Genomic DNA, 12,908 nt, shown 5'->3' with positions numbered 1-12,908 from the left:
GCGGCATCGTCGCATCGCAATGTCCGCCCAATTTATGGTGGCCAAACCCACCGTCGCCTCCAAAGCAAAAGCTCCCCAAATCCAAACCCCCGCCGGTGGGCCCCGCCCAACCCCACCCTCCATACATACGGGCGCTCACCACCACCCCCGTCTCGCAGCCAGCACAGCACAGCACACCCAGAGCGAGCGAGCCAGCCTCGTTTCCATCGCCGCCGCCGCTCCCCGCCCACCGCCCGCCCCCAGCCATGCAGAGCCTCCTCGTCCCCACCGCCGCCGCCTCCGCGGCGCCGGCGACCCCGCGGCGGCGGGGGCCCGCCCGCATCTCCGTCCGCGCCTCGGCGGCGGCCGCCCCGCCCAGGCGCGAGACGGATCCGAAGAAGCGGGTGGTGATCACCGGGATGGGGCTCGTCTCCGTCTTCGGCAACGACGTCGACGCCTACTACGACCGCCTGCTCGCCGGGGAGAGCGGCATCGGCCCCATCGACCGCTTCGACGCCTCCAAGTTCCCCACGCGCTTCGCGGGCCAGATCCACGGCTTCTCCTCCGAGGGATACATCGACGGCAAGAACGACCGACGGCTAGACGACTGCCTGCGATACTGCATCGTCAGCGGCAAGAAGGCGCTCGAGGCCGCTGGACTCGCGCTAGGCTCGGACGCCATGGACAAGGTATCTATCAGCACTCACCCACAACTCGGATTCACCCTTCTACTTAGCTGCTGGATCAGGAGCTAATTGAGAATGTTGCATGCCGTTTTGAGATTTTAGTCCTACTAGGCAGCTCTCACTTTCCAACGGGTTTATTATGCATTGGAGATGTGATCTGCGCGGATAGCTCTACTGCAACTAGTACAAACCCAACATGAATTAGCTCATATACTGAGGTAGAGACGTTGGAATTTTGAATACTGACAGTGACGTGCCATCTGATCTTGGCGAAAATAACAGTTAGGCACGGGCAGTTCTTAAGCACTTCAATTTTTTTCCAAGCGATCCAACTTGGGATCGATTTTCATTACAATCGCGATAACGAAAAACAAGGGTTCATAGGTAGCAAGGTTCTTAAGCAGTTAAATTGCAATTGCAGTCTGGGTTGCAGTTTGTAGCTGGAATGTGATGCTATTTTAATTCGGTTCTTTAAGCATTCATTATTGGGAGGGAAAAAAAGGGTTGTCAGATCCAATCTTAAACCGGGACATCTACTTTCTTAAAGGTAGTTGGTATCAGCCAATCTCAGCAGTGAGTGAGATGTGCCAGGATTTTATCTACGCCATTGTGTTCTGCATAAGATTCAAACATATGGGAGTATTAGCTTAAGAACATATATTTTGCAGAGATACAACTTTTCATAAATATTTCTGGAGGCTGAATGCATCATCTTGAAAAGATTCTAAATACTACATTTCCTTCAGTTATAAGTTATAAACCCCCTGCCTTAGGTAATTAAGTGTGACTTATCTGTCGACTTTTCCACTATCAACCCAAAAAAACCCAACTCTGCCTTACGTAAAGTTGCCAGAGTACGATTAAACTTTGGATTTGAAATCACTGCTTATATACCTGGTAGAGATAAGCTTGTGAAATTAACACGCCACTGTTTGGGTATAAGGTTTTACACAAGTGGAAGATCATGTCACTTATGGAACAATGGTGTACTGCGTTCCTTCAGTGCTTTGAGGAAAACACATGTTTAGTTGCGCTGCTTTTCTGTGTCTATTTAAATTAGCATCACAAGTATTAACATAATAGAGAGGGACGTTTGTCTTTTGAAATCATAAAATGCCAAATTTGACACCACATGTTTAGTCTTGAGTACTCATTTGATGAATCCCTTGCAGTGTTTTTTTTGATAAATAAGCACATTTGGAATAAATGTCGTTCTATTTTATTATACGAAACTTATTCTTTTTTTTGTAAGGTTTTAGTAGCTTTGTTGAATTTTTTAAATATTGTCAATTCAGCTATATGTGCTTTCTACATTCATACTACATTTTGAGAAAAAACAAATATTTGTTGTTGACTAGTTATGCTCCCTCTGACAGATTGACAAGTCTCGGGCTGGTGTACTTGTGGGCACTGGTATGGGTGGCCTCCAAGTGTTTTCTGACGGTGTTCAGAATCTTATCGAGAAGGGCCACAGGAAGATTACTCCTTTCTTCATCCCATATGCCATAACAAACATGGGTTCTGCCCTGCTTGGCATGGACATTGGTTTCATGGGTCCAAACTACTCCATTTCAACTGCCTGTGCTACCTCGAACTACTGTTTCTACGCTGCAGCAAATCATATTCGCAGAGGCGAAGCGGATGTGATGATTGCTGGTGGCACTGAAGCTGCCATTATTCCGATTGGTGTTGGTGGTTTTGTTGCATGCAGAGCACTTTCACAGAGGAATGATGACCCTAAAACTGCATCTAGGCCTTGGGACAAGGAACGTGATGGTTTCGTTATGGGTGAAGGAGCTGGATTACTGGTATGCTCTATGAACATTATTTCTGTCCACTTTATATATTAGGATTAATCTGATATCATAACTTAATCGAAAAATTCTGTTCATATCCTGCAGCCTGTGAGTTGAAACTATTTATTTATTTATTTCCAGCAATCAATTCAGTTATCTGGATGCTCTGTGAACATTTTCTATTCCAGATTATGTATTAACTGTAAGCTGGTATCATAACTTTGCTGGGAACTTTCTTGTAGTGATGATCATATCCTGTAGCCTGTAAAGTGGAACTGATTTATTCGTTTTAACCAGTCTGTCCAATAGTATCTTTCCTTGGGTTTGGGTACTCGGACAACCAATGACTACATTTGAGAGTTACATTTTTATTTTGTCAGGTGTCTATAAAATATAGTGATAAGAACATTCATGTACATCAGTATTTATTGTGAAATTTTGATTTAAAAAGTAAATTCAAATCCTTCTTTTCTTCAAATTGCAACAGGTCATGGAGAGCTTAGAACATGCTATGAAACGTGGTGCTCCAATAGTTGCGGAGTATCTAGGAGGTGCTGTGAACTGTGATGCTTACCATATGACTGATCCAAGGGCCGATGGTCTTGGTGTTTCATCATGCATTAGACAAAGTCTTCAAGATGCTGGTGTGGCACCAGAGGAGGTAATCAAAACATTTCATCAACCTTAAAAACATTAAATTCTGCAATTGCTCTTTTTTCATATAATGTTCTCTACCTCCATAATATGATAGTTATATGTGATTAGTAAGTTATTACCAGCTGCGAACTCTAGCTATTTTATGGAATAACATTGTAAGTAGTCAGAATTGACATGTAACTGTAAATTGTTTATGCTTATTTCTTCCATCTTTCCACAGTTTCACCTTGTGCTTAAAAAAAGTTTCTGTGTTGATGTCATATAATTATACAGTGAGCTCTGATTGGTACTGTCTATTTGACCTATAATGTTTCTGGCTCTTGTTGTAAAATGTAAATTTCTGGTTTTGATTGCCACATGTTCTGAAGATGTTCGGTCTAACTTGAATAAATGGCTATTTGCAGGTCAACTACATCAATGCTCATGCAACATCCACTCTTGCTGGTGATTTGGCAGAGATGAATGCCATCAAGCAAGTCTTTAAGGATCCAACTGGTATCAAAGTAAACGCAACCAAGGTGATTCATTGTCCTGCCTTTGTTAGTTCCAAGGATATTGATTCATTGCCCTTTCTGAATATGGTTGTCCTACCTCCTTTTGCAGTCCATGATAGGGCATTGCCTTGGTGCAGCAGGCGGTTTGGAAGCCATTGCCGTTATTAAAGCGATAAACACTGGATTGGTGCATCCAAGCATAAACCAGTTTGTAAGTATTGGTTTGCAATACATTAAAACAAATTTAGTTAGCATGCAAACATAAACTCCAGAGTCACATTATGGCCCGATTAGCTAAGAGTTGCACTCTTTTCAACTGCAGAACCGGGAGGAGGTGATTGAATTTGACACGGTACCTAACGTGAAAGCCGAGCATGAAGTGAATGTTGGTGAGTAGCAAAGCATAAGCTTTGCAGTGGTATTATACTCTTTCATTTTTTCCCTCTCCCTCATATTAGTTTTGTATCGGTGCACAGGTATCTCAAATTCTTTTGGATTTGGAGGACACAACTCAGTGGTAGTGTTTGCCCCATTCAAGCCCTAATGGGCTGTATTGCTCCACAAATCTTGGTGAAAACAGTGAGGGATTCTTTTCTGGAAGCTCTGCGTTATTTCAACGTGTTTTCTTTGGAAGCAACTACCGACTTGATAACCAGCAAATGTTACGAGAACAGAGGACATGAGATTATTGCATTTAGACACATCCATCTTCGGTTAGATCGTGAGCACTGTATGACGTTTTTGCATCATTTGTAGTCCGAGTCTACTTGTTTCCGTGTAATGAAAGAGTTGGGAATTTCTAGAATTGTCGTGTATTAGAAGCAAGCAATTAGATCTTCTGCCTCATAGAGAGTGTGCATTGAACGTCAAAAGAGTCTGTGTACTAGTACATGATCCGGGAAAAATCTATATACTATCACAATTTTTTTGTTGTATCAAAGTATGCTAGTGCCCTTGGAGGCTAATAAAAATTGTATTGCTTCCAGTTTCTCGGATGAATGGTCATGCTTCTTGATTTGAAATTATGGATCTGCTGGTGAATGGGTGCAATATGATGTTTCGCTACAAGGCATAGAAAATCCAAGTCCAGCTCCAAGATTTCATTTTCCCGAGTTAAATTAATCTCAGTTATAGTATCTGAATGTAAGTCCTCAATAACTCCGAAAATCACTTTTAAACTTGGGAGCATATGATCCTGAGAAAAACATTTCAAAATATATACAAAAATGTTGGCACGTATATATTGACATTATAATTTATGACATTATAATTTATGCACGCAAGCTAAATTTTGCGAAAAAATAAGTTGCATGAAAAAAGATAAAGAAATGTCTTGTGATAAGCTTTTCTTAAACCCCAATTTTTTTTACACATGACACAAAAATGTAGATTTTTCAAAAAAATGATTTATGGGCATATATAATATCAAGATGTACGTGTCAATTTTTTGTTCAGATTTTCCTAACATTTTAAACTATGTTTAAAAGTTATTTAAAAAAACCGGGAGCATATACTCCCAGATGCAAACCGCCTCGTCCATCAATAACTCAACTTTCTTGTTTGAGGATCATCAATAATATATGCAGATGCACCCATTGTTTAAAAAAATATCTAAAAGTTACTAATTTTTTAGAGTACATCAGGACATTCTATGTTTTAATACAAAGTTTCGCGAAAAAAAGACGTTCTTTGTAGCCTCAATTTATTTTTCTTTTCCACATAGTCCATCCAAAATGTTTTTCACCGCAAAATTTAGTGGACGAATATAGAATATCCGGATGTACACCTAAAACGTTTTTGAATTTTTTAACATTTCACATAAAAATAAAATGCAATTTTCATAATAGGTGTATCTTGGGTCTAGACCTTTGAGCCAAACGCATGTCCCTACTTCTGAAGTACTCCCTCCGTTCTTTTTTAATTGACTCGGATTTAGTACAACTTTGTACTAAATTTGAGTCAATTAAAAAGGACCGGAGGGAGTAACAATTTCGAAAAGAAACAAGGTATGACAGAATGACAGCTATGGTACTGGATCTACTTCTGTGAAACCTCCTGTTCTACATCATCAGCCCATAGATATCGCAACCCAGACAATCATCTCCAGAAAGACGCCGGTCCGGCCCAAACATAAACGACCCAGCACGCGCCAAACGTCGACCAGGCAAAGCCCGCCTCCATATATCCATGTCCGCCCTGCCTCTGCCTCGCCGGCCGGCCGTGCGCCCACGACACGACCCCGTCCAAGTCAAAAACCCCAAATCCAAGAGCCCCTCTCACGTCGCACCAGACTGGCCAGCTATCCCACATACGTAGCGTAGTCGCGCGCGCGAGCGAGCGAGCGCAAACCAGCTATCTCTCTCTCTCGATCGACGCGAGCAAACGCAAGCGACGCCCCCATGGCGACGACCACGATGCTGCGCGGCGGCGACGCGTGCGCACCGGCGGACCCGCTGTGGGCGCAGGCCGCCGAGCTGGAGCGCCAGTTCGAAGGCTACAAGCGCCGGCTCGCCGAGAGGACGGCCGCGACCATCTTAGTCGCCGTCGATCGTTCTCATGTCGGCGTCGTCGTCGACGGCGACGGCCGGGAGGATCAGGAGGCGGAGGTGGGCAGGGGGAGGAGGTACGAGGCGTACGTGCGGAGGCGGGACGAGAAGCTGCGGCAGGGCTGGCTCGCGCGCATGGAGCGCAAGGAGGCCGAGGTCAAGGCGCTCTGGGCGCGCCTCGACGCAGGCGGCGGCCGCCGCCGTGGCCCGGACGACGTCGGCATCACCGCCAGCCCGGCTAGAGAGGTAAGCGCGATCGATTGACCGACCAACGCTTTAGTTTTCTCTTCGCTCATTCGCCAGCGCTCGGGAAACAAAGAGTTTCGAACTGTTCAACTTCTTTTTCTCAACAGTTTAAACTAAATTCAATTACCCTTTCCCCATAAACCTGAAGCGCAAACTGTTCTCTCTTTCGCCAGTGTGAACTGAATACCTGCCAAAATCCCCACTTATCATTCAGTTTGTCCTTCCTCCTACAAATACAATTTTTTGTTGAACTGGAAATGACAAAATGAACATTAAGCAGGATTTTGGCAGGATCTCGGTTGCATATATATCTACTAAATATATTTTCCGAAAGGTTTAAACAAAATCGATTACTCCTAAAAGTAAAAACGAAAACTGATTACTTTTATGCTTCAGTTTGCGCAATCCCTGGGACGAAAGTGTTCTGAATTAGCAACGCATCGCGCGCCATTTTGGCGGACGCTACAAGTTTCACGTTCCTTGCTTGTCTTGTCTGATCCTTGCGCTCATGGGATACTTTTTGCGCTTTTCTTGTGATTCGTTGAGACGGGCTTAGTTGAGCTATCGTATCAGCCTATACGGTAGCCTTTCGGGTGAGAGACGTCGCACGCATGTCTTCCTATCCGGTGGTTCTCGTTTTTAAGTCACATGCAAAGTATGTCCTGAAAAGAATGTATACCACCATATTTTCTGGTCCAAAAAGTAACAAAACCTTACAAAGCGTGGATAGCTTCTAAGTAGGAAATATTGTATCGAGACAAAGTTAAAAACACCAAATTAGATATCATAAATTTGTCTATTCACTTAGTAATCCCTACATCTTGAATTAGATGTCATAAATTTGTCTATTCACATGCATCTATGCACTAAAATATGTATATATACATGAGCATTTAGACAAATCTGCCGCAAATAATAATTTAGCACAGAGAGAGTATTATAAAAACACCAAATTAGATATGAATGTTAGTTTGGTTTACAAGTTTGTCCATGAGGCCCTTGGGCTATTCCTACACTCCTATATGCTTCCGTCAATTTAACAAGCCATCCTTGCCTCAGCGCGTACAAAATCATTCCGTATAGAGCGTGAATATTTAAAGCCGATTAAGTACCATTTAACAATGCATTTCTCTACCAGTACCAGATATGTCAAGAATCTCCGGTCTCTGCATCGGTTGATGCACACAACCTTTTATTAAAAAAAGTGAATATTCAAGAGTTACAATTCATGGATCAACGAGGATCGATACAAATATCAACCAACTAAAAATAATAAGCATACTAAGCAGTCTAAGCATCTACTAATCTCTTAATAGGCCGTCAAGTAGCCTGCTAAAAAAATATCCTGGGCAACCATTTGAAGGCGGTTGCATCCAGAAACCATGCACTCCCGCTGTCTTCCGAAAGAAGCGCCAAAGCTGGATCCAGTGTACCATAGTGTGAATAACCTGCAAACAATGAGTAGAATCCTTTTTATTAAAAATAATATCATTCCTGCAATTCCATATCGACCAACATAAAGCCGAAACACCGATGCGAATCCTAACTTTATCTGTTTTGTCCGCTCCATCGAGCCAATTCCCAAACATATTTGTGATATCGGATGGAGATGGAATATTGTATGCAGCAAAAACTACTCGCCACACAAGTCTAGCAAAAGGACATGAAATAAAAAAATGTTCAATTGATTCCTCGGCGTCACGGAAGCAACATTTTGTATTTCCATTCCAATTCCGTTTTGCAAGATTATCGCGAGTTAAAATGACTGATTACCTTGATGTAAATGTTAGAATTCCTCATTCATTGAATGGATTTATCACTCACTCACAATAGCTGATCTACCGGAGTACTAAGCTCATAACCAAAGGATTCTCATCTGTCACATGAGCAATGAATTCATATGACCTCCTACCACCCAAGCCTTTCATAAGGAGCAAGACTTCTTGAAGCCAAATACAAATAGTATGTTTCTCATTTTACTTGTATGTGTTGGAGTTGTCCGATCTCATTTCTTGTGTCCCCATGCACTAGGTGTTTGAATCTCACAGATATGGAAATAGAAGGCACCGGGAGTCAGTGGAGGCTACAATAGGCACTTCTTGGTTGATGCACCCAGTGCCAGCGTGATCCGGCCCGTCCTACTTGGCCTCCTCAACCATTCCTCCTCCGCCTTGCCCATCCACTAATATTGGAGGCCTCATACTCAGACTATCAACATCATCGCGCCACACCATCATTATCATTTTGCGGGAGAAATGCATGGCCAATGGTATGACTGATCATACTGTATTGCGGATCCACGTAGGTTCGGATGTCCTGGGTCTAAAAAACTAGTAGCCTTAAAAGTGAAGTTGTAGCTTGCAGAAGAGGTTACTTCTCCATAAGAGAAAGACAAGAAAGAGTGTGTAAAAAGAGAGGGAACATGAGGCAAGAGAGATGGTGCCGTGTACTTCGCTGAGATCATCAATACTTGTTGTCTTTGGGTTAAAAATAATTAGCTATAGCTTCATCAATCCATACCTAGGTAGCTATACTGGGGCGACACAAACTTACTGCTTACATTGCTGGTGGTTAGGCAGGGTACAGTAGGTACCGAAGTGTTTTTTTTAACAAAGGACCGAAAGGGATTCATTCGCAATCACATAATTATGGGAAAACTAGAGATGTGAGAAATAAGGCTAGTAGGTTACCTAGAGAATTGACACTTCAGGTGGAGCAACACGGGTGTCTTTAAGATGCACACCAAAATGATAAATTTGCCAACAATGTGGTGGCGGGCTTGAGTATGTAGAATGTATAAGCTCATGATTGGCGCACGCATATTGGAGACTAGGCCCACATCATATATGATTTTTTTCACGAGCTTATGCACTAGCTAATTGAAGTTTGCAAATCTAGATGCACCAACCGAGCTTGAATTGTTGATCACTACTATTTTCAAGTATAAAGTGTAGTTCTCTACCGGAGCTTCTGACAAACTGTGCGTTGGCTAAGTGCATCATCTTGGCGCATATGTCAGAATTCGTCATTTATTTAATGGGTTAACAAAGCACTCAAAATAGCTGACCTACCAGAGTACTGAGCTCATAACCAGGGGATTCTGATCTATCAAATGAGGAATAAATTCATACCACTTCCTATCACCCAAGCCTTTTATAAGGAGCAAAAACCTTGTTGAAGCTAGAGATGCATAGTTTGTTCCTCATTTTACTCCCGTGTGTCAGAATTATCAAATCACATTTCTTTTCTTCCCACCCACTAGGGGTTTTGAACTTCCTGGTATAGGAATAGAAGGCACCAGGAGTTAGCGATGGATCACTGGAGTTACAGTCTGCACCTGTTGGCCGAGACATATATCTGTCGTCCTGGTGTGAGCAAGTACCTCATACTCTTTTTTTTTTTTTTTTTTGAAATACTTAACTTTATTAAACCACTTGCTCAGCGATATCGCTGGCTACAAGACCAGAAACAATGTCTGGAGTATACTCGATCCACTCAGAGATCGGTAAACCGACGGTAAACCCATATTGAGCTAACTCATGGGCCACCTTGTTACAATCTCGACGACAAAAAGAGAATTCAAAAGCATCAAAATTTAGCAAACAGGAGCTCCGCATATCACGTAGCAGGACCCCAAAATCTGACAGATCATAGTCAGTCGTCTTGAGCGCTTGTACTAGTGTAGTTGAATCTGATTCAAAAATAACCCTGTAAACTCCCAGTCGAGCTGCACCCTCGATCGCTTCCGCACATGCAATTGTCTCGGCGTGCAAGGCAGACTTAGCATGGTCAATATTTCCTGCGGCTCCCGCTAGGAAATCACCTTGGTGTGAGCGTAAAACAAAGCCCCATGCTCCCGAATGTGAATTATCATGGAAAGCAGCGTCAAAGTTCACCTTAACAAACTCCTGTTTAGGAGGCTCCCATCTTGCAGTTACCTGGACTGCTTGGCTTTGTAAGTCGATCTCCCTCACATACTCGTGGACATGCTTGTTGATCTGGGCACATACCTCCTCACTTGACCATGCTCTCTCACCTGCATTAATTCTGTTTCTTGCATTCCACCAGACGTATAGTAGGATGGAGACCAACTCTTGTTGCTGCGTCGGCTTTTTCCATAGCAATTCAAAAAGTGTACATGGATTATCACACTCCAAAAAAGCAACTCGTAGACCTTCCAGGTTCAACAGCCTCCACACCTTCTTCACCTCCTTACAGCGGAGAAACAAATGGCCACCATCTTCATTCATACGGAGACACACTGGACATCTCGTATCAAGATCAATATGCTTTCTATGAATATTCATTCTCGTCGGTAGACTATTATGTGCCAGTCTCCATAAAAAGAGTTTTATCTTTGCCGGTAATTTGAGCTTCCAAATCTGTTTCCAAGGTGAGTTAGGTGAGGCAACTAAAGATGAAGAGCTGGCATCCCTTCCCTGTTGTGTATCACGAATGGACACACCAAGATGATATGCTGTCTTAACAGAGAACATACCCTTTAAGTCATAATGCCAAGCTAGCTGGTCCTCTATACCGCTCCTCAAAGGAATTTCCAGAATGTGTTTTGCATCCTCCTCTCCAAAAAGATCGAGTACAAGTTCAGCATCCCATTGTTCAGTGATTGGGTTAATAAGATCAACTACCTTTTCAACCAAAGCATGGCCTTGCAAGTTCACTGGTCTTCTGGTCGTTCCTCTCGGCACCCATGGATCAGACCATACATTTATCAATTCTCCCGTGCCCACTCTCCATACAACACCCTGTTTAAGCAGCTCTATCCCACGAAGAATACTTCGCCAAGTATATGACATGCCATTCTGCGGTTGCGCCTCAAGAACTGAGCAGTTGGGAAAATACTTAGCCTTAAGTACCTCATACTCTTCAACCACAGCTGTGCTTCGTCCACCATGTCCATCTCCTAATCTTCGAGGCCACCAAATGAAATCATCAAAGTTCATTCACACGACCTCCACCTTGTCATTTCAAGGGAGCAACGCTATGATAAAATTTTGTCTGGCCGGAATAGAATAGGGATCGGAGTAGATTTGTTCGTACCAGTAAGTATGAGAAATTATAGACGTGAGAAATAAGGTTGGGTGGACACTCAACATTCCAGGTGGAGCAACCCTGATCGCTTTAAAATGCACACCATTGACACGAAGCTGACAAATTTGCGGCCAATCCGTTGGGCTCGGAGACTACTATCTCTCAACATAAGATGTATGCAATGTTCATGTGCTTAGGCACTAGCTAATCATTTGCAAACCTAGAGGCACCAACGGATCTTGAATTGTTAATCAATATTTTGAAATAGACATTCTGCCTGTAACACTAATGTCTGGATTTTTTTTCTTTTGAATTTTATAATTGTATTATTTACCAGATCTAATAGAAATTACAATTCATTGGAACTGCAATCACGCATGATGGATTAAGTGCGCAACCCAATCAGAAGTTGCCAGGTGGTGTGTCCAAGTGGCAACTTTCAGGATGGATCATGCGCCGGCAACTATCGCCTTTGGGTGCCAAAAACCTAACTTCCGCATGTTAAATTTTCTGTTTATTGTGCCGACATCTTAAGTTCAAGCCTAATGCAAGATCGCCATCCCTCCATACCGAATTATAGGGGTAATAGTTTGACACTTGGGACTCGTATTGACATTACAAAATAAGACATGTGACAGCGTGGATTAGTTGAAGTCTGATTGTCAGTTCTACTACTCTCTTGAAGTTTCTAGATATATCAATTTTTAGGCAATTACTTTGAATAGCAAGGAATAGTGTTAGTTCTCTGTTTCACTTTCACCCCTTCGTTGCTCTGCAAAAACTCGTATACTCTGTTTAATCCTGCCATTTGTTTACAGCAAAAGCCCCGAAGCTTTGAGAAACCAGTTCCCGCTGCCAGTCCGAGATGCATATCAGCCATGAAGCTCCCACGTCTGAGGGGCACCCCAGCATCCTCGTCACCGGCAGCGGCGGCCAGCCCGAGGATACCCACCAGCCGGCGATCATCCCAACCGGAGGCACCCACCACGCCCCGCAAGGAGAACAGGATGCCGCCACCGTCCACCGCCGCGGCGACGCCGAGGCCGCCCAAGACGCTTTCACGGACCAGAAGCTCTCTCAAGGACAGCAGCAAGGTGGAGCGCAGCAGCGGCTCTTCCTCCTCCTCTTCTTCCTCCTCCGTCAGGGAGAGCCCGCGTCCCCCACGCTCCCAGGCCTCGCGGGCTCCTGCGCCGAGCGCCGCCGACGCCGCCATTGCCGCCGCGCGGAGCCGCTTCCACGAGCAGGTCGTCCTCGCGGAGATCAAGACGGCCGCTGTCGTTTCTCCCGAGCCGTCCCACCTCGGGAGGTCACGCGTCGGCGTCGCGCGCGTCTCCTCGCCGTCGGTGACTCCCGGTCAGGTCGATTTCTTGAGCAGAATAGGACACAGTGCCCGCGGCGATCGTGAAACATCCGAACGTTCAGACGCCGAGGACAAGGACTTCATCACCCGGGCGG

The 12,908-nt window shown here is 44.0% G+C and overlaps 1 protein-coding gene across 1 annotated transcript; it reads left to right on the top strand.

The window, feature by feature from the left end:
• Positions 1-245: 245 nt before the first annotated feature.
• On the top strand, positions 246-4,603 carry LOC124685194 (3-oxoacyl-[acyl-carrier-protein] synthase I, chloroplastic-like). Its single transcript, XM_047219524.1, has 7 exons — positions 246-668; positions 2,042-2,473; positions 2,949-3,122; positions 3,523-3,636; positions 3,722-3,823; positions 3,935-4,001; positions 4,089-4,603. The coding sequence occupies exons 1-7, from the start codon at positions 246-248 to the stop codon at positions 4,154-4,156; spliced, it is 1,380 nt and encodes a 459-aa protein (XP_047075480.1). The 3' UTR covers positions 4,157-4,603.
• Positions 4,604-12,908: the final 8,305 nt, after the last annotated feature.

Source organism: Lolium rigidum, chromosome 1, assembly GCF_022539505.1.
Source record: "Lolium rigidum isolate FL_2022 chromosome 1, APGP_CSIRO_Lrig_0.1, whole genome shotgun sequence".
Taxonomy (NCBI): Eukaryota; Viridiplantae; Streptophyta; class Magnoliopsida; order Poales; family Poaceae; genus Lolium; species Lolium rigidum.
The sequence above is the reverse complement of the archived record's forward strand: the minus strand, read 5'-3'. Positions and strand labels throughout refer to the sequence as shown.

Excerpts from the sequence above, each read along its gene's own strand:
- LOC124685194 (XM_047219524.1), top strand. The coding sequence starts at position 246 with ATGCAGAGCCTCCTCGTCCCCACCGCCGCCGCCTCCGCGGCGCCGGCG. Across the intron at positions 2,474-2,948 it reads GTGAAGGAGCTGGATTACTG|GTCATGGAGAGCTTAGAACA; the intron begins GTATGCTCTATG and ends AAATTGCAACAG. Across the intron at positions 3,824-3,934 it reads ATCCAAGCATAAACCAGTTT|AACCGGGAGGAGGTGATTGA; the intron begins GTAAGTATTGGT and ends TTTCAACTGCAG.